This window comes from Rhinopithecus bieti, unplaced genomic scaffold (genome assembly GCF_001698545.2).
Source record: "Rhinopithecus bieti isolate Rb0 unplaced genomic scaffold, ASM169854v2 scaffold_76561, whole genome shotgun sequence".
NCBI classification, from domain to species: Eukaryota; Metazoa; Chordata; class Mammalia; order Primates; family Cercopithecidae; genus Rhinopithecus; species Rhinopithecus bieti.
In genome coordinates this window covers 342,646-363,034 of record NW_016828394.1, presented here as the reverse complement: position 1 = coordinate 363,034, position 20,389 = coordinate 342,646, and the positions used below count along the sequence as shown (strand labels likewise).

The window sequence follows — 20,389 nt, the reverse complement described above, 5'->3', positions numbered from 1 at the left end:
TTTTTTTTTTTTTTTTTTTTTTTTTTGATTACTCAGGGCCACCATCATTAATGAACTGCACAGTAATATAGTTCTGTGTTTGCTTTTTAGGCTTTCCATTTCTTCCCTAGACATCAGGCCATCAGCTGTCACTGAGCCTGTATCCAATAGCCCGCCTCCATACATGATCTGCCTCTAGTCTGGGCCTTCTATTTTGCTGTGACCTAGGAAAACAGATAACACAGTTTGTGAAGAAGTATTGTTCTCATTAACCCAAAGCTTTTTATTTTATTTACTTTTTTGGCTTGCTTCTGGTTTCATGCTGAATTTTGGAGAGTTGAGGTTATTATAACACATCTCTGGATAAATGAGTTTTATCACATTCATATTAGAGAGTTAAGAGATGGCTATGGAGTCAGGTGGACTTTGATTCAAATCCAAGCTTTGCCAATAATCAGCTGTGGGACCTTTGGAAATTCACTCAACCTCTGTGACCTTCAGTTTCCTTACTGGGGAAAGGGGGAGAGAGTAGGATGGGGGAGAGAGTAGGATGAGGGAGGGAGTAGGATGGGAGTTGTTATCTGATAGTTTATTACAAGGATTAATTGACACAATTCCTGTAACCAGTGTAGGAAAAGGCATCACTTGTATCAATCAGTCAACATGTGTTACTTCTATTACTACTCAATGTTCACCATCACCAATAGTTATACATTAAGACTCTTATGTGCATACTTATTACACAACAATTACATCTAAATATGAACTACTACCCATACAAGCATTAGCAAAACCTGGACCACAATCTATCCAGTACTGACACTTTCAAGCATCGTCAACTACAACAGTTGCTATTAGGGAGCACTTCTTTGAATGAATGAATGAATGAATGAATGAATGAGGAAGTAATGTCACTCAACAGATTTTCACTAATGCCTCAGATGTGCAAAGCTCTGTGCTGGGCATCACAGAAAATTAAGCTGAATTTATCCTGGATCCTACCTTCAAGGAAGAGGGTATGCCCTTAAATACAATAATTAAAGATGGAGATGTATAAGGAACATAGTATGGTAGAAATAAGACAACATAAGAATTCAGACAGAAGAGAAAATATTCTATACCTGAGTCATATGGGAAGATTTCAGAGAAAACGGTGGTATTTCATAGGATCTTAAAGGGCAGAGGGATATGACCACAGAAAGGAGGGAAAAGGATCCCGTGGGGAGCAATGGCATCAGCAAGACAGGGAGAAAAGTCACTGTAGGTACAAGGAGCAGCTAACAAGTCAATGGAATAGAACATAAATTAAGATGAATGGTGGGTGAGGATGTTGAAAAGAAAGATTGGAGTCAAGGTGGTGGGCTTGAATCCCAAACTAAGAAGTTGTGCCTTTAGAAAAGAGAAAGCCAGTAAAAGTTGTATAAGGTAGAAGGCTTTATTTAGTTCAGGGTATCAGGAAGCCATCCCAGCGATCAACAATCAGCAGGAAAGGAATACAGCACTATCCAGATATCCATAAATATTCATTTTCTTCGTAAAAGTCACATGACTGCAGCCACGTGTGAATTCTGTCATTGATTCATATGAAAATTAGAAATTCACACTTCAGTGGTTCCTATTTTCAAGTTACAGACACATGTACCTCCTGAGCACACCATAAATAGCTGAAAATGTCATCTTAAAGTCCTTTTTAACTATTTCATAATTATCAACATAGAAAATAGATTTCAAGTGCCTCAGTCATCAAAATAAAATGTAGACTAAGGCATCTTAGGAATAAAGTGAGCATGGCTCTAACTATGTAACTATGTAACTATATTAAAAGGCCATTAGACCATTTTATCTTTTTTTTTTTAATATGCTGGCTCATTTAGAAATGATTTCTCATAAAATTACTTGGGCTTGAAAGTTGTTCTTCAAAGTCATATTCAAAGTTTAATGCAACTAATCCAGACTGCTTTTAAATTTTTTAACAAATAAAGTTTGTAATTTTGCATAAAGCACCTTCTATATAATAGATGGTCAATAAACACGGGTTAAATATAGGACATGAAACATTTAGAAAAAAATAGGCAACTATGGGTCATTTTAAATCCATGCATTTAATCAACTTTGAATTAAATTTACACATGGAAGCGTCCATATATGTAAAATAAATGGACACAACTATTTACATCGTATTACATTTCTATCATGACATTTTGAAAGAGGTAATGTGTGACATAATGTCTTTCTCCATCTTAATTTTCTTTTTTATTTTAGTGGAGCTGTATCTCACATACAAGCTGGTATATATAAGTCTTTAGAGTGCTAGGGCAATCACGCATAAAATTTAGGAAGGTTTGGTAAATTTCTGGGAGTACGTTAAAAGCCCATGGAAATTCATGAGAAAATCTGGTACAACCAAAAGCTGAATGGGGGTGAAGTTGGATGTCAAGAGAACTGGGCTCTGAGCCCAGCATTAAGTAGATAATATGCTCCCAGGACAAGTCACCCTACCACTGTGAAGTCTCTTTTTCCTCACAAAATAAGAAAGCTGTACTTGACTGAAAAAAGGTTTCTCAAGGCCCTTAAAATGTGGTGACTCTACATGCGGTTCAGTAAGAGTCAAGGCCGGGCAAAAAGGTCTGGGAAACTTCCGGCGGAATACATGTATGCATCTTAGTCATCCACTATTGAATATCATAGAGAAGCCAATCCTCTTGTTTATTGACAATCATTCCTCTGAGCTATGTGTACAAAGGAGAACGGAAAGTAGAGATAGATAGGATGAAAGAAATAAATCAAGGACTGCATTTACCACTTGGTTTTCCAATTTTTTGACTTAAGTGGCAAAATTGCTTCTCAGCCCCTAAACCACCATTTACCCAACTATATTCACCCACAGGTCTCCACCAGAGGTTTCTTTTGACTTCATTCCCTATGTCTGGGAATGTAGCTGAAGAAAGCATGCATCTAGATAAAGACAATGAGGAGAACCTGTGTGAGACTAATTGCTTCATACACGAGGAAACTTTGGCTTCTCCCATCTGAACTAAGTGGTACTGGCAATCTTTAAATATAGCTGCCCTGCAAAATCATATAGCATCTAATGCCAAGTGTGTACTGACTAAAACCAGATGCAAAATATGAGGGAAATTTTGTTCAAAGCCTTGCAGCTTTAAAGAATAATGGCTCTAAACATTCCTGGTCTAATCTGAATGATACTCTGCAAATATTTCAGATGGTTTTCTCACATCTATCCCAGTCCAACCACTTTGTGATTGAATTTCATGACTTGGCTCCATTAACATGAAATCAAAATGCACTTCAGCCATCACCAATATATCTCCCTGTAAGGTGATCCTTGGGGGGCGGGGGGGGGGAAGAGTTCTGCCTTCACAAAAGTTTGGGACATGCTGAATACTGCATCTAAGTATTCGTGGTGCATGCTAGTACCTCAAACGTTGTGCAAAGCCCTAGAAGAAAGACCAGTAGAATTTGTTTGACTCAACGTTCCCCAAACTTACCAAGAAAAATCTCCCTCTCTCATCTCCTAAGGGGTATCTATTAATATCCTGAAGAACTAGTCTTCCATAGCACTATCTAGAAGATGAATTTGGCCAACATTGTGGCATAAGTCTCTGATTTAGATCAGATACCAAAATCTGAAGCATAGAGAGTAAAAATATTGGCTAAAGACATATCAATAGGGAGATCTAGTTTTGTGGCCAATTAAATTGTTTTGATGAAGTTCAAAGAATCCTTTTGCAAATAGACATCACATCTGTGTATTGTAAGTGTGCTCTGAAAGAAAAGAACAATAGTGGAAGAAAAGGAGCAGTTTCCACATGCCACCACTGTCCCCTTCTGACTGTGGGGGGATTTTCAGCGGAATAAACTCTAGTTAAAAGGAATCACTAGGCTGGGTGCGGTGGCTCATGCCTGTAATCCTAGCACTTCGGGAGGCCGAGGCGGGCGGATCACGATGTCAGCAGTTTGAAACCAGCCTGGCCAGCACGGTGAAATCCCGTCTCTACTAAAAATACAAAAATTAGCTGGGTGTGGTGGCACGCGCCTGTAGTCCCAGCTACATGGGAGGCTGAGGCAGGAGAATCGCTTGAACCTGGAAGGTGGAGGTTGCAGTGAGCTGAGACCATGCCACTGCACTCCAGCCTGAGCAACAGAGCAAGATTCTGTCTCAAAAAAAAAAAAAAAAAAAGGAATCACTAGAATTGTAGCACTGATTTCAAAGAGGATATAGACTAAGCCCTTCATTTTCAGATGAGAAACTGAGGTCCAGCGACCAACAATGACTAAATCTAGATCCTCTGATTGGGCAATGGAAGGATCATCAATACCCAAGTCTCTCAAATGGTTGCTTATCCACTGCTAACGCATGCAATCTCAACACTTGCCTGGAATATTATTCTCTGCTCCCCACTAAACCCACCATTGTCCTTTTTTTTTTTTTAATTGACAGCTTAAATACTTTAAGTTGTATAAATTCTGTGATAAAATAAAAGGGTCATGAGAGCCTAACGTACCTAGCACAGAGCTGCATCCATACATAAGAGGAAATTGATTGGTCATTCAAACAATCTACTTCTGACTATACCACTCTCTGCCTTCTAGAACTTTGCCTGGAATTGTAAACTACCAATTTAATACTAGATTATATAAATATATTATGTAACTCTCTAATTTGCTTCATGGAAGCAAGTCATCTTTCCAAACAAAACACCAGATCCCACAAAGCCCGACTTTAATTACCCATGGTACCTATCCCAGTGCTAGACACCCAGCAGGCAAGCCAACCAGTGCTCACTGTTTAGAAACTGGAGGAATTCAGAGGAGATATTAAAATAACAATTAGTTCTACAAATCAGAAGCAGGAGCCCCTCCCTGCTCCAAATCACTTGTTGGTAGAAAAGCAAAACAATCAAGCGCGGCTCTGGTCAAGAAAAAAATCTCAACCCACATTAAACATTATCACACATCAACCCTGCTAGTTTTCCTAGATTTGTATATAAAACACTAAAACATTTTTTTTAAAGACTTGTAGAGTAGGACAGGGCAAGGAGCACAAGAATAATACTAAAATAATTTACTTTCTAAAAAGAGGGAGAGGAGAAAGGGCAAGAAACAATAAAGAAAGAGGAAGGGGGCAAACCAAATTCACAAGAAAGCCATGTGAACTTGGGGGCTCACAGAAGGCAGAGCTGAGTTAGGAGCAATGAAGTGCCCCTTTCTTCTTCCCACCCGTCAGGGGGCGATCCATGAGTTGAACTGAACTACTCATTTGCAGAAGACTGGGTTGGTAGGGGACTAAATTAAGCCAGCCTGATTTTCTCTGGCTCTTTAAAGAATTCTTTAGATAAAAAAAGACTCTAAATAATGGCATTAGCTGCTAATCTAAAATGTTATCTACTTGTCCTAGCCTGGCAGCCTGCTTCCTGGGTGTGTTGGGCTATACAGCAAGGAAATGCAGAAGTGATAAAAGTCTACTTAAAATTAGAAGTCCTGGATCTTAGAGATGGCATAAACCTCAAGATCATGTGGTCTGGGGCAAAGACTTTGGATGGACAGGGATCCAGCTCTAAAGATGAGTCTAAACAGGTTAATTGTCTTGCCCTAGCACAGGCATGTATCCTTTACTTCATAAAGATAAATTCTACCTAGAATCCAGTGGCACCAATCACAAACATATACAACTGGAAGATGAAGGGAAGCCCTCTTACCTCTCTGAGTCTGTACATGCCAATTCTACCTGACCTTGGAAGGTAACAGCAACAGTTAAGGCACCCCCAGCACAAGACATCATGGCAATGTGAGCCTATCACCCTGATCTGATAACACCCTAGGATAAAAATGGTGGTATAGGCTAAATTATGGAAGGTTAAGAAGGTAAGCCCTGGGGTTGGACTGTTTGGGTTCAAGTCCCATCTCTCTACCACTTGATAACTGAACCACTTATTTAACTTCACCAAGCTTCAATTTCCTCATCATGAGAGGAATGATCAAATGAGAACAACATCATACACAATGGTGAGAATCCCACAAGGGTGCTACCAAACATTTATCATACTGCCTGGCAGGAACTAAGTGTTCAGTGAATGAATGTTAGCTAATATTAGTCACACTCTGCATTTTCTATAGCTTTTTCTTAGATGTCCTCTGATCAAATTCTGATTCTGTACAATGCAGGCCTTGACAAATGGCCCCAAACTTGGTTAATATTTTTCTGCTTCTACAAAAATAAAAGGCACTCATGTAATTTTATTCGATTAAAAACAACGATCATCACTACTACAATTACTATTACTACTTTCTACTACTATACCACCTGGCTTATGAAACCTCTCCTTTTTTTTTTTTTTTTTTTCCTCTTTCTGTCATTCTTCCCTCTCTCAAGATTGCATATGCTCTTTTATTAACTAGGACTTTTCCTTCCTTCGTAAAAACAATACGGTATAGTTCAAATCCAATCTCTATTCCTATCTGGCTGTGTAACCTTGGGCAAGCTTTTTAACCTCTCTGAAACTCAGTTTACTCATATGCAAAATTAGAATTAACAGGAGTATTGAATACAAGGCTATTGTGAGGCTTAAAGCAATACCCATAAAGTGCCTACACATGATGAACCCTTAGCAAGTATGAGCTATTTCTCAATTCTCACATTATACAATGGATTTCTTGATTTGGGGCAGTATCAAATTCTCTCCCTGAATGAAAAGGCAGAGAAAATTGTGTGTGCCAAGTAGTCTGTATGAAAACCTAAATATAGAAATAGTTTAGAATATTACAAAAAAAGGTTCACTTCTACAAGGCTCATTATTCTGAACATAGGACAGTCATGATAACAGCCCAATTTAAAGTCCACACCCAGGTACCCAACTGCTAATGCAGTTGCATTTGCTTGTTTTAAAAGAATATCTGCACAAATGTTTTAGGAAACAATTTGCACCAGGACAGGGTCATAGTTGTTTTATGACATAGCTACAACCAAGAGAAGTCTGAAAGCAGGGGCTGGACAACGAAGGAGCATCCTCCACCTCAGGTCCTGGCTGGACCCCCCCAACTCCTGGGACAGAGTGAAAAGGGGCTCCTGGCACACACAAGGCAGTGGCACTGGAGGGACAGAGGAGGGAGGAGGACAAAGGTATTGCATTAATGGTTTTTCCTTCCCATGACTTTTGTCAATTTTGTTATATAGAAACAGATCCTTTAAAGCAATTTGGATAAATCCAAGTTACATGCTAACCTCCCTTTGCTGTTCCCAAAACAGGTCAAGAAAGTAGGAAAGTGAGAAAAAACTGAGGGACCTTGATTAAGCGCAAGGCAGAGGCGCAAATGAATGATTTCCTGATGTGTTCTTATTCCATATTCAACGGAGTACACTTGGGTTAAGAAGGCACAAGGTTTTACAGGAAACTTCAGACCAAACCACCTTCTTCTCACAAGGTCAGTAATATTTAATGTCAATTTTGAGCTCCGCTTTGACTGCAATGACATGAAGCAAGGAGTCCGTATTATATTTACTCTTCCCATCTCCCAACTTCTGAGATAAGCAACAGAAACAAAGATGGAAAAGGTGGAAGACACAGCCCACAAGACCTGAGACAGGCTGTCCTCATGAGACTACTGTCTCCAGCAGGATGAAGACTCCAGGCTGGCAGCAAATCTTGCCATGAATTTGATGCTTCTAATTTACAACCCAACAGTTTCAACAAAAAATGGAGTACAGGTGGCAAGGGGAACTTAGTCCACCTTTCATACCTGGAATATTCCAACTTGCCTAACAATTAGTTGGGTGGGCTGGGAAGTTCATCTCTGATTCGGCTTTATGAGAACTTTGATTCTATGATCCAATGCATACCCCTTGTTTGCTGCGTAGAAAATACCAAGGCGGCAGCAGCACGAGCTAGCAAGGGGTTTGTCTGAGTGGGTTACTGGCAGTAAGCAGTATACACAGAAGGCTTACAAAGAAGAACAGTCTCTGTTCTGGAAAGACAAACACACCCAACTATCACAGTCTTAACTTTCTGCTCATTTGTATGGCCCCTCTAGAGAGAAAACAACACAAAGAAAATATCTAGATGGGTTAAACCAGTGTCATGGGAGCACAGCTAGAAATGGAAATCTTTGTGTGGCCATATACAAATCACTCACATTCTATAGGCTTTGGGCAGCTGCTCTCTGGCTATGAGACAAATATGTCTCGAAGTCTCCGTATCCTTATCAAGAAAAGAAATATGCTAAGAGTATCTACTCGTAGTGTAGAAAGAAGGGTGCGATGATCTATCTCAAGGTTTAGCACATTGCCTAGCATACAGTAAGTCTCAGTAAGTTAGGATGACTACATGCTTACAAAGCAAATGGGATGAATGAACCCTATGGTACGTCGTAGCCCTAACATTGTTTTTATTCTAAACTTTGGTGAAGTGAAAGAGAGGGTTCTTGGAGCATGCTGGCTAAGAAACTGGGGCTCAGAACTGAGAACACAATGGCAGATTTGCTATGGCATCTATATAACAGGATGCACATGTTTTGTAATCTTGAGCTGATGCTGATGGTTGCCAGACAAGTCAACTGGTAGGTTAAAAGAACAATCACAGTGCTTGGACAGCACTGCACAATTAGAACTTAGTCATTTTCATGGGGTTGCAGTCACACACAGAGATGCTTGAGAGTTATAAATTCCTAGAGCTAGAAAAAACCCTTGGTGGTTCTAGGTTCTCCCAGCAAATCACTCTCTCTGGTGAATAGTCATCGAATAAGTCAAGAACCACCTACACCTGGATTATGCTGCCACTGAATGATGTTCCTCGAAGATCAGGCTACAGTACTCTTTCTACAAAATAGCCACAGATTACACCCTTGCTAAAGTGTGAATGGGCTTTTTCTATACATCTTGTAACTTTGCATCTCCTCTTCAATTCCCAGCATACAATAGGACCTCCATACCATGGCAAGCCCAAGAAGACAAATTTCTAAACAGAAGCTCTCCTATTGCTTATGGGCCAAAGAATGGAAGTCATTCCAGTAGTAACTGTTGCCTCCTGGTAAACCCAAACCATCTCTTCCAGTTTCCCCAAATTCTGTAGACTGAAGCTGGCCCACCCAGAGAGGCACCACTAAAGTCTACACATTCTATTAGAAATTCAAGCATAGACAGTATCTTCAAGTAGATCAAGCTATTAGATATTAATGTTCAGACAACACCTACCTCACTCCAGACCAGCATGGTACCGAATATGACCTGTAACCCATCAAAGAAATTGTCCCCTATGATGATCACAGTCGCACCTCCCGTCGTCCATCCTTCACTCGGGCTGATGGCTTTGATACAGGGAGTAGCTGCTTTTCAACACACATGAAAAAGAGAAGGAGTCTGCTGTTAGAACCAAACTTTAATGATGAAGACTTGAGAAAAAGGAAAAAAAAATCTTTTATCTTTTCACTAACAGAAAGTCCCTCAAGATCTCAGCATTTCCTAGCCACATTAGGACCTGAAACTTCAGGGTGCAACTTCAGTTTTTAAAAGCGTTCTTTTCATTGTTTCTATTCAGATACATATATTTTACCCAAATCTTTATCAAACCTGAAACTTTATTAAAACACAAAGCAAATTTTAATTTGTGAATTGCTAAGGATTTTTTTTTATTAAAAATGGGTGACTTTCTGGAATATATTGGAAACCTTACAGAATTGCTTCATAGTTAAATATACCTCCTGAAAAGAAAACTTACATTTTTTTAGATAAACATTACCATCCAATAGGAAGCTAAGAAAGAGTGGAGCCTGGAGCAGGAAATGATTCTTGCTCCACACCTTCTGTCTGAAACACTAACATTGCAACATGTCTCATTAAAAATCATTAAGATTTTTTTCAAATAAATGTCATAGATCCCATTTTACAGATGCGAAGAATGCAGGTCACTCGGGGTGAATTATGTAACCAAATAGCTGAGTCAGGGCTCAACCGCAGAGTTTTCCATGACCTTTGCTTTGCTGTCTTTCCCAGGCATAAAACCCTAGAATTGACTTTTTCAAAATTTCATATCTCTTTTCTTTCCATTATAAATGGCCCTTGGAGATGGGAAATAATTTGCAAATACTGTGATTCCAAATAGACTGGAGGTGGTTTGTTTAATGAGCATGGCATACTTTCAACAGAATTGCTGGGCATAAATGTCATTGTTGGATGGTTTTTAAAATTTCTCAGAGAGCACCTTCGTGCCACTGAGGACTTTTAACTCTACAATGTCATGCTTCTGTTCTCATGATTATTTTTATGAACAACAAGAAAGCAAAATCCTAAAGTAAGGGAGATACTGTTCAAGGAGAGAAAATAGGACCTTCATCTTTAATAAAAAATTTATTAAGTATCCAAGACTGACTTTCCGAGCATTGAAGCCAATGAGAGCACTAGTTAATTTTAACGGGAAAAAAACTGGCAAAAAAATATTTGGACTCTGTCAAATTTGGCAAAATGTCACGCTTTAACTTTTGCAAGAAGGAAAGAAAATATTAAGTCCAGCCCGGTGGGACCATTGCTCACGTGCCACCACACAAACAAATAGAATGGGTTTGATTTTGATTCAAATTAATCTTAAAAATTTGCACAGAGAAATTTGGAAATATCCAAACTAAACATTTCATGTTGGCTGAACTCACAGCAATGCATTTACAACTAAAACTGGGCAGTTCAGATGACTTTTCTCTCCTCTACTTTCTCCCAAAAACAAAATAATTAATCAAGAAGATGTAAATGATTCATGACTTGACTTGACATTTCTTGTCTGATTTTTTAACATACATAGAGGTTGTGATCAGTGTTCCACAAGCATAGGGCTTTTTCTTAAACAAAAGTGACCTTTAAAAGTAAAAAAATGTTTAAATCCATGATTTAAGTACTCCCAAACTAGTGATAGAATATGATGTATGATTTGAAGCAAGTTACAAGAGAAATAAACTATATTTAACAACTAAAGTTCTAAAAATATTCGCAGTTTGGAAACATTTTGTTAATGTCCCCAAATATCAATTCTTAAATTATAACTCAGTCTACTTAGTTGCTGGAATGGAGTACAAAAGGTGTTACAATACCCCTAGTACTTCTTCTAAGAAGAAGAGGATATTGGTTTAACTGAATTGGTCTTGAGAGTCCTGCCTGAGTCAAAGTATGGAATCCAATGGGGTCATTAATTGCTGACCCTGAGATTACCCACACAGATTGCAAAATGGTCTTAGTGTTTATTATCAGTTTTAGCTTTGGAATTTCTGGTTTTGTTTTTAATCACACATGCATATTTCTTCAGCTAAATATGGTCTCCTGCAGGCTTTCTCATCATTGCACAAACGGAGGTGGAAGGGGGTGTTTCTGCATCTTTGAGAAACCCTCCTACAGGAAAGGCCCTAAAATAGCATGACCAAGACCTGCTAGTTTTGAACTTGACCCCTTCCCTCTTTTTTCCACTTGTTATACGTAGGATACAGAAGTCACATGGGTGTACGTGCATGTGTGTGTATGTGCTTTCAAACACTTCCCAAGGAAAGTTGCAATGTTTTCAAATACTGTGAGCAATTTTCCAGAAGCAAAGCTATACATCAATGCCTCAGAGGCAAGAAAGAGCATCAAGCTTCCAGAGATAACCAGGTGAGGAAACAATATTTGACAACGTCTTCTCAGTTTTAGAGAAAGCCTTGAGGGAAGTACCCCAGGAAGAATGACACACCCCTCAGTCTATCCTACCTCTACACTCAGCACTGTCTACCATCCCTGCTTCGAGACTATGTGCTATTCTTAGAGCAGGTAAGTCATTCAGACCTTTCTAAGTTTAGACCTCTAAGGGTTCCAAAACTCCTCCTATACATTTGTTATAAATGTTAGTCTTGAGGGGAAACTCTGTGGCACCTCCCCACTGGTGAATTTGAAAAAACATGTAAAGGAATCATGAGCTATCCCAGAGAGAGAGGATGAGGAGGGGAAACTAGTAGCATTTAGTAACTGGAGGTCAAACCAGGTGTAGTGGCTCACACCTATAAACCCAGCACTTTGGGAGGCCAAGGTGAGAGGATCTCTTGTGACCAAGAGTTCAAGACTGGCCCAGGAAACACAGTAAGACTGTATCTATGAAAGGTTTTTTTAAAAACTAGCCAGGTGCAAGCCTGTCATCCTAGCTACTGGGGAGGCTGAGGCAGAAGGATTGCTTGAGCCCAGGAATTCAAGGCTGCAGTGAGCTATGATTGCACCACTGTACTCCAGCCTGGGTGACGGAGCGAGACTCTGTCTCTTAAAAAAAATTAAATAAATAAATAAAAGAATGCTAAGTATCCAATGATGCATGAATGCATGGGATAGTCCCCATAAATGAAGAACCCCAAAATGTCAATAATGCAAAGTAGAAAACACTGTGACCAGGAAAAGAGAATCAGGCCCAAGAGCTATTGTTAAGAATTCACAGACTCATGTAGACCAAGGCAAGACATACAAATGAATGCAGCAGCTCAGGCTGTCAGAATAAGCATGACATGAATGGCCACTGACCCTCAACATCTATAATGCAACAGGAAGTGCTGGTGAATTGTACATGCCCCAGGGAGAGGTGGCAGCACTGCTCAGCTTCAGCCTTTGGTGGCCCCATAAAAATGCAGGCCTAGTGTCATCTGGGTTTCTGGTGATCTTTCCAAAGAAGCCAGGAAGCCACATTTTCATATCAAATTTTTCAATCTTTAAATGTTGGAAACGAGTTCAGTATTTTTTTAATGCGTAGGCCAAACAAAATGTTTGTGGGCTGGCTTTAACTCATGGGCTGCTATTTTACATTGTAACCCTACTCATGACACACCTGCCAGGCTAAAAGCAGACCTGGAAATACTTGCAATTGTGGCTAAAACTATAGGCACCCAAATGTTCACTGCAGTATTGACAGCAAAAAATTCAGATGTCTAGGTGCTCCCAATAGGGGAGTGGTTAAAGAAATTATGGTATATTCATACTATAGAATACTAGGAGTGTCATTAAAATCCATGAAACAATTCTATAAACTTATATGGAAAGATTTCAAAATAGGTTAGCAAGTGAAAAAAAAAACAATTTGCAAACTAAAGAACAGTGTAATTAAGTTTATTTTTAAATAATATATATGAACCTGTATATGCACTAGTATGTGTATGCATGCAGTTATATGCGAACAGGTGTGATGGACAAAGGCCTGGAAGGAAGGATATGCATAACTTTCCCCAGAGAGTCCTTATAAAAAGGACTAGACTGTGGTTGACAGAAAAGGAGGACTATTAACATTTATTCCCTATATATCTGTATGATTTAAATGTTTTCAATGTGTACAAATTAAGGTACTATGTAATAATAAAAAATTAAGTAGCAGAACATTTAATTCTATGAGAGAGAACAGTTGTACTTTTTAGAGCAAAATTACATTTTAAAAAAGCAAAATAAAACAAACAACAAACAAAACAGCTGTGCTGACCCTGAGCCTCCTCTTCTCTCCTCATTTTGGATATGTTTTCTCTGAGAAAGCTCAGACAACATCCAAAGCAGCCCAGGACTTGTTTCTTACATTTGGGATACCCAGAGAGAAACAGAGAGAAGACAGGGGAAAATGACTTTTAATAGTCACAGTGGATGGATTCAGTGGAATTTGACTGTGAAAAGATTTATGAAAGAGTTCAATTCAGCACAGGGATGTGATAATTAATACAACTCTATCTCCAAGAAAATATTATGGAATGTGGGGGTGATATTTGAATACAAAACCACTTTTACCAGCACATTTTTGATTTAATTAATAAAAGATTCTTTCTTCCTCCCCAATGAATTTTCACAATCTTAAGTATCTGCAAGGCCAGTGAGCCAATTTCTGGTTTTCAAACTCATTAAAATAAAAGTTTAGGGTTGGGGTGGGGTTTGCCTCTTTTTTTAAATCCCTTCCCCCACCCCTCACCAGCTACGAAAGTAGAGGAGATTTTCCTTCCTTCAAACTATGACAATAACATGATTACCCTACCACAGTTTAGCATAATGGCTCTGAAATGCTCATGGCACATTGCAGAGTTAAAGTGGAAATTATTAGGTAGCTCTTCTTTGTTATAATAATGATCACTCCACAAATAAAAGCTCTTCTCCCAAAGGTAATGCAAGGCACAAAATGCTAATTCTGAAGATTATGTGTGTGCTTTTATTAAATATTACTATGCCCTGCCTGTTTGAGGGCTTCTCTGCTCTGATTGTTTTATGAGTACCATGTTAATGTCATTCCCATCTTGCTAGCAGCAGGCACACATTTTAGCGTTTGTATGAGAGTTGATCAAAGGCCACGTGCTGGGGGAATTGCTGAGAAAACACGGACAAGCGATAAAAATCTAACAGATTAATTGGTTTAAATTTCATTTCAGGGTGTTGAACTTTGGCTCAGGACTCTAATACTACACCATGAGTCAGGGCCTAATTACCAGATTTCCAATTTGCTTCTTGAACAATGGTCATGGTGAGAAGGAAAAGAGAGGGAAGAATAAAAAAAGAAAGAAAGAAAGAAATCGTTCAGCTCCAGTACGTATTTAACAACGTGCTATGTGCAGACAATTGCACCAGGGGACATTTGCTATCACCTGCTCTATCTCCTGAGCATTTATATTTCCTTCCAATAGCCACAGAAGGCAGAAGAAATCACAGATGCCCTCGGTAGTTTAAAATTTCCTGATTTACAGAATAAGTGTTACATGATTCAAGTGCCTGCACACTAGCACTGGGAGCATCAGTCTCTTTATTAGCAAGGTGAATTTATAAGCTGGAATCGCACTTCAGCCTCCAATAGAAATGATCTATTTCATTGATAGAAAGCAAGGGCCAGGAGAGCCATGTTTACCTCAGGGTTTATGGGTGGCCTTGGGAATAAGGGTTAATTGAGCTCAGAGGTGCCTGCCCATTGAGGTGAATTAGTGGTGTGTGCAGCTATCAGCAGGGCCCTAGGGCTGCTCTTATTTTTCCTTCTGAAATCTCTGTGCTGTGATCAATACCTCACTTGTTTGGGGTAGCCATATAGATGACCCAGGTTCAGCATTTATCATATCTTATCCCCAAAATGAGGCTTTTGTGACAATGAATGCGACATTATGAAAGACTAATTCGAGATATATTGTTTGGCTTTTTTCTCCATTCCTGTATCTAAATACACCGGAGAAACAACACTCCATCAGTTGATAAAACGTGCAAATTTAGAAATGTTCTTATCTAAATCTAAATCTCAAGGTGATATAAGGTTCTTTTCCATTCCCATTACATATGGCATATGAAAACATGCATTCTGTCCTTTTCCAGAATTCTATTAACCAGAACTCTCTATTAATGAGCATTTCTGCAAAGCAGACCACTGACGCTTACGATGGAGGTGAAAATGCTGGCATTCACCTTTACTGGCTTCTGAGTAAAGACAGAAATGGGAAATTATGTTAAGTTGATTTTAACATTTGGAGTATGACTATATTTGAAAATGGGCAAAAGCTCCAGTTGTTCAAATTCCACATTTAGCGCTCACTGCAGCCTCACAACAGTCTCTTACCTTCTTTAAGCTGTAGTTTCCACATGGGCACTCACCTCATAGAATTCCAGCAAAATACATGGAAAATGCCTACTTGTGTTTTGTTGTTTTACTGTGCACCACATAGTATGCTAGTTGCTGCTATAATAATTATTATCATCAGCTCCCCATTAACCAGAGTTTATTTATGAGAATACCCTATACTCTCATCAGTTCAGATTATGTAGTTTATTGTAAGACTTTCCTAAGAACTCCCAGTTTAGCTGCTTGCTAACATATCCAGCTAAATGTACTGAGTAGGTGGAACTGGCAACAGTCCCTCCGAAGTAGAATGTTTTTTTAAGGATCTCATTTGCCTGGAATGAATATTAATGGGAAAATTTTCAGAAATGAGGAATTGACTTTAATGTTATTGTCCCAAATTTTTGAGACTTGGCAGAAAACATAAAACCCATGAGCTTAGCTCATTTCTACGGGATACTTGTGACCTCGTAAAACTCAGGCTTTTCTCCCTTTTATCTCCTTAATTTTGGTGATGTTGTACTTGGGAGAAACTGTTTGAAAGACTATTGAGGGCACAAAATATTCCACTTGGACTCAGTGCACAGATCTGAATGCTTGTTTTTGCTGGTGTGTGTGTCTGTGTTTTTGTTTGTTTGTTTGTTTTTGAGTGAATGATGACCTTCCTGCTCACAGCTCCTCAGCACTACAACCTGCCTTCTTGATGCCTTCTTTGATCCTGAAACTAGCAGCTACTGGACAGGAAGGGGACAAACAGAAGATTTTCTTCCAGCTGGAAGACTGGACCATGCACAGGAGACAAATCTATTCTTTGTTTATCCATTCTCCAACCGCATGCTTTAGAAACCAGAAGCAGTTAGAATGCCTGACCTGAACTCTGGTACCAGAGTATACAAACTTCACTTTCAGAATGCTAACTCCAAATAAACAAATAAACTCAACCAATAAACAAACAAACAAATTTGACAGCTTCCTCATGCAAGGTGTAGCAGCCTTTATAACACATATGCTGTTGCTTTAACTTGTGTTACTGGGGATTTGTTTCTGCCTTACTTTATTTTCTTCAGTAATTGCAGTAAGCATTTTATTGTAAATAAATGCAGTTAAGCATTTTATTGTTTATTAGGGTTTTTATTTCATTTTGTTATTTGTCTGCACTTATTGCCCTGTCCGCTAGCAAATCTAGATAGTACTTGGCAAAGATTCATGTATTATATATGAAAAAGAGTCGTGTGTGTGTGTGTGTGTGTGTGTGTGTGTGTGATGTTTGTCACTTTAAGGAGAAATGTAACCCATGATATAGAGATTTCTCCATACTAGATGCAATTAAACCTATTAAATATTAAATGAGGAGACTGAGAATTTCAAGTGTTTTTCATTCTTTATTCCAAAGTGACTTCATTTGGCAAGAATGCCCTTTGCTTTGACAGTATTAATGGCTCTCACAGAAAAGAAGAAAAGGAAAAATTCACAGGCACTATTTGGAAATGTAACTCCAATGTCCATCTACATTAAGGCAGTGTTAGCTTAGTGGTGAATATCTAGATGTACCTAAACTTAGCAAAATAGTGTCTAAGTTCCAATTTATGCCATTTGCTAATTATAGACTAAGCCCAAATTATATTCTCTTCCTATTTTGCAGCTTTCTTATTTTATTCTGAATCAGCAAAATTTCTCAACAATCAATGGACATAGCACCTGAGCAAGGGAAGGACAAAAATGCTGGTGCAACAACTCTAATTCAAAGCATTCCAGGGCAAGCGCTTTTGGATTCATGAGTTTGTCAGAGATCCGGAACTGTGTGCAGGTTCATTACACAGGGTTATTTGACAATTTAGCAGTAAGAAATCTTGACATTTTGATGTACCTGTAACTTCTAAATTGCACTTGAAAGACTTGTTGAAGGCTTTTGGATTTAATGACACACAACATAGCATTGTTTCATAATATGCAAAAATTGTTTGTTAACTACACTGCAGCTCAGAATTTTATAACTCAAAGTGTGACTACACTGTTTTCCACCTCACGTTTGATCTGCCAAATCCAAAATTAAAATGTACAAAATATTAATCCTAGAGCAGTCAAAGGCAAATATTGTCATCAGTTCTTTGGGTTTTTTCCCCCGCTCTTATTCTATGATTGTCAGTCACTCCATTGCAAAGCAATGGGGAAAAATTGTCATGGAGGGTAAGAGAATTTTCAAAATGAATTATTCATGGATCCAATTGTGATATTTGTTGCAACAATAGTAAATCCACTTGCCTCTGATTATACAATAAGTAAATAACTCTCTTCTTCCTGACAAGGAGAACTTTCGTGCACAAAATTATTTTTAGTCCATTTCTCCTTATTGTCCTGTTGTAAGAAAAGTTTGGGAAATGAAAGCCAAGGGGAAAAAAGGAAATGAAAATAACCTTCCAAAAATGGACACCCAATGTTGTGAAAAGGAGAAACAATTTTCAGGTTAAAAAAATATGCAACTGCTTCTTCAAGGACTATTCAAGTCTTTATTCACAAGCAATCTTCCTGGGCCTGGAAAATCATAAAGTCAAATATGAGCAAGTCTAGTGGAAAATCTGTGACGTTAATCTTGGCTGGAGTCGTATTTTTAACAGGCCTTGAATGTGTGTGCCGGATTATCCAGATGGCCATACAGGAATCGGCCTGATAGGATTAAACCTTTATGCTGAACTCTGCTCCATCTGTTCGCCAAGGTTTGCCTTTCCTTATCTGAATATGAATTTTTAGCCTCCTTATGTCTGAAGGCAGGACCAAATTCAGCAATAAAAACATAGATGCATGTAGATAATTTAACATTTCATTAGTTACTCTCAGTTCATATTACCTTGGTCTTTTCTAGGAAACATTTTGATATGAATTTTGCTAAGAAGAAATTTTAAAACATGTACAATCTACTTTTTTTGTTAGAGGGTTTTGTCTTTCTCTTCCTATTGAATTCTAGGAATCATTCAATTCACTACTATAATAGGGGCTTACACTGATGTTTGCCCACAAAGATAAAAAAGACATGGTATCCTCTTAGCAGAATTTGACTGTAAGATTAGATGATGTATAATTCCAATTGGATGAATGATCCAAGCAGAAGATATTCATGTGTGTTTTCTTCTTTTTTTTCTATCACAAGAGGATCGGTATTAGTCATCACTTAACAAAATTAGCAACAACACTGTTTCTATCATTTTCATTAAGATTTCTATGTTTTTAAGGAAGCATGTTTTGTTTTGTTTTGGGGTTTTTTTTTTGTTTTTGTTTTGTTTTGTTTTGTTTTTTTTCTGGGGCAGGGATAGGGCTGTGGAGGCAGAAGCTATAATTCGAGCTTCAACTGGAGTGAAAAAGGCAGATTTTTGTTTTGTCCTCCATGCATATATCCCTAGAAGCAGTGAAGTCACTTAGTGATCAGCTGGAAAAGTTGGCTTATGGCAGGCAGGTTTCAGGAAAAAGGCCAGTGAGTTGCCAATAAGCCAGAGCTTGGTAGATGGCTCTGGGTTTCAACTCTATGACAAAGACAAAGGGAGGGCTCTGACTACCAGGCACGGTGGAGAGGGCCAGTGACAAATTTCCCAGGCAAACAAGGTGTGAATGAAAGAAAAAGTTGCATGAGAGAAGGATCTTTTAGAATCCCTCTTGTGGGCTGGTTTACAGCAATATAATCATTAGATGTGCTCAGTGTGTCCACGATGGAAACCTCAAGAGATGGCAACCTGTGCGCCCTTGGCCCTAAGAAGAGAAGATCCCTCCAGCAGTCTAGCAGGATTCCATAGGCTTCCTTCTCATAGTACCCTCACTCACACTGGCTCTTGGCTCTATGCTGTCATGAATGTAGGAGTCAAGCAGCTCATCAAATAATTTAGGCTTTTCTCACTCACAAGTATAGTTATTATACTTAAATAGTCCCTTAACTCAACATTCAGGGGACAGAGAACAGTCAGACTTCCCATGTAAGCTTAAGACGACTTATGCTTATGGCCATGAATGTGCACATAAACATTTGGTAAAACACATGTTTTAGGCTCCTGAAATTGGTGGTTCCCGCTTTGGAAGTAGATGACCCTAGATGATGAAGCCTACTATAAGTCATCTCTTGTAAGATAGGCAAGTTCACACACACAGCCCTGCTGTCTATCCTCTACATTCTATCCTAAATGAGGACAGCTGACTGGATGTTTGATCCCATTACTTAATCTGCTTTTGCTTTGCCCATTACAGTAGCTACTAGCTATATGCAGCTATTTACATTTAATTTTCAATTAATTAATATGAAATACAAATTATTTCCACAGTCATACCAGCCACATTTCAAGTAGTCAATAGTTATAGTGGCTAGTAGCTATCATATTGGACAGCACAGAGACAGGACACTTCCATCATCACAGGAAGTTCAATTGGATACCACTGATCTCAGGATCAAGTTTTCATAACTCAGCCTATAACTGATAAAGACTAATCAGAGCTGCAATATATGGGGTGCCCTCCATAGACTAGGAACTGTGCTAAGAACAACAATTAATTTCTAATCCCTCCAATGAGGATCATAAAATCAAATGCTCACAGGGCTAGGCAGGAAGGTAAGTCAATGAAATGGGATGAGGCAATGCAATGGGATTGGTGGGGATTGTGGCTAAATGTAGAGTATGTGCTTCATCCAAAAGTAAAATGGTTTCTGAGTTTGCCCTACCTGTTGCCATTTGAGAATGTGGATCCAGCACTACAAGCTCTTCTAATTATAAAAGACATTTGTAAATCCAGGTTTTCATATAAAATCTCTATTTTTAATTGCCAGCAACTAATACATAATTTCTTTCTTTTTTTTTTTTTTTTTTTTTTTT

At 38.6% G+C, this 20,389-nt stretch overlaps 1 protein-coding gene across 5 annotated transcripts in view; it reads right to left on the bottom strand.

Annotated features, from left to right (window-relative positions):
- Positions 1–20,389, bottom strand: part of EBF1 (EBF transcription factor 1) — a 413,838-nt gene that overhangs the window by 93,865 nt on the left and 299,584 nt on the right. For 3 of the 5 annotated variants that reach the window (XM_017864540.1, XM_017864536.1, XM_017864538.1), the window contains exon 9: positions 9,188–9,321. In XM_017864540.1, the coding sequence (XP_017720029.1) occupies positions 9,188–9,321 (134 nt within the window). The remainder of the gene's footprint in view (positions 1–9,187; positions 9,322–20,389) is intronic. The other 2 variants (XM_017864537.1, XM_017864539.1) reach the window with 1 other exon arrangement.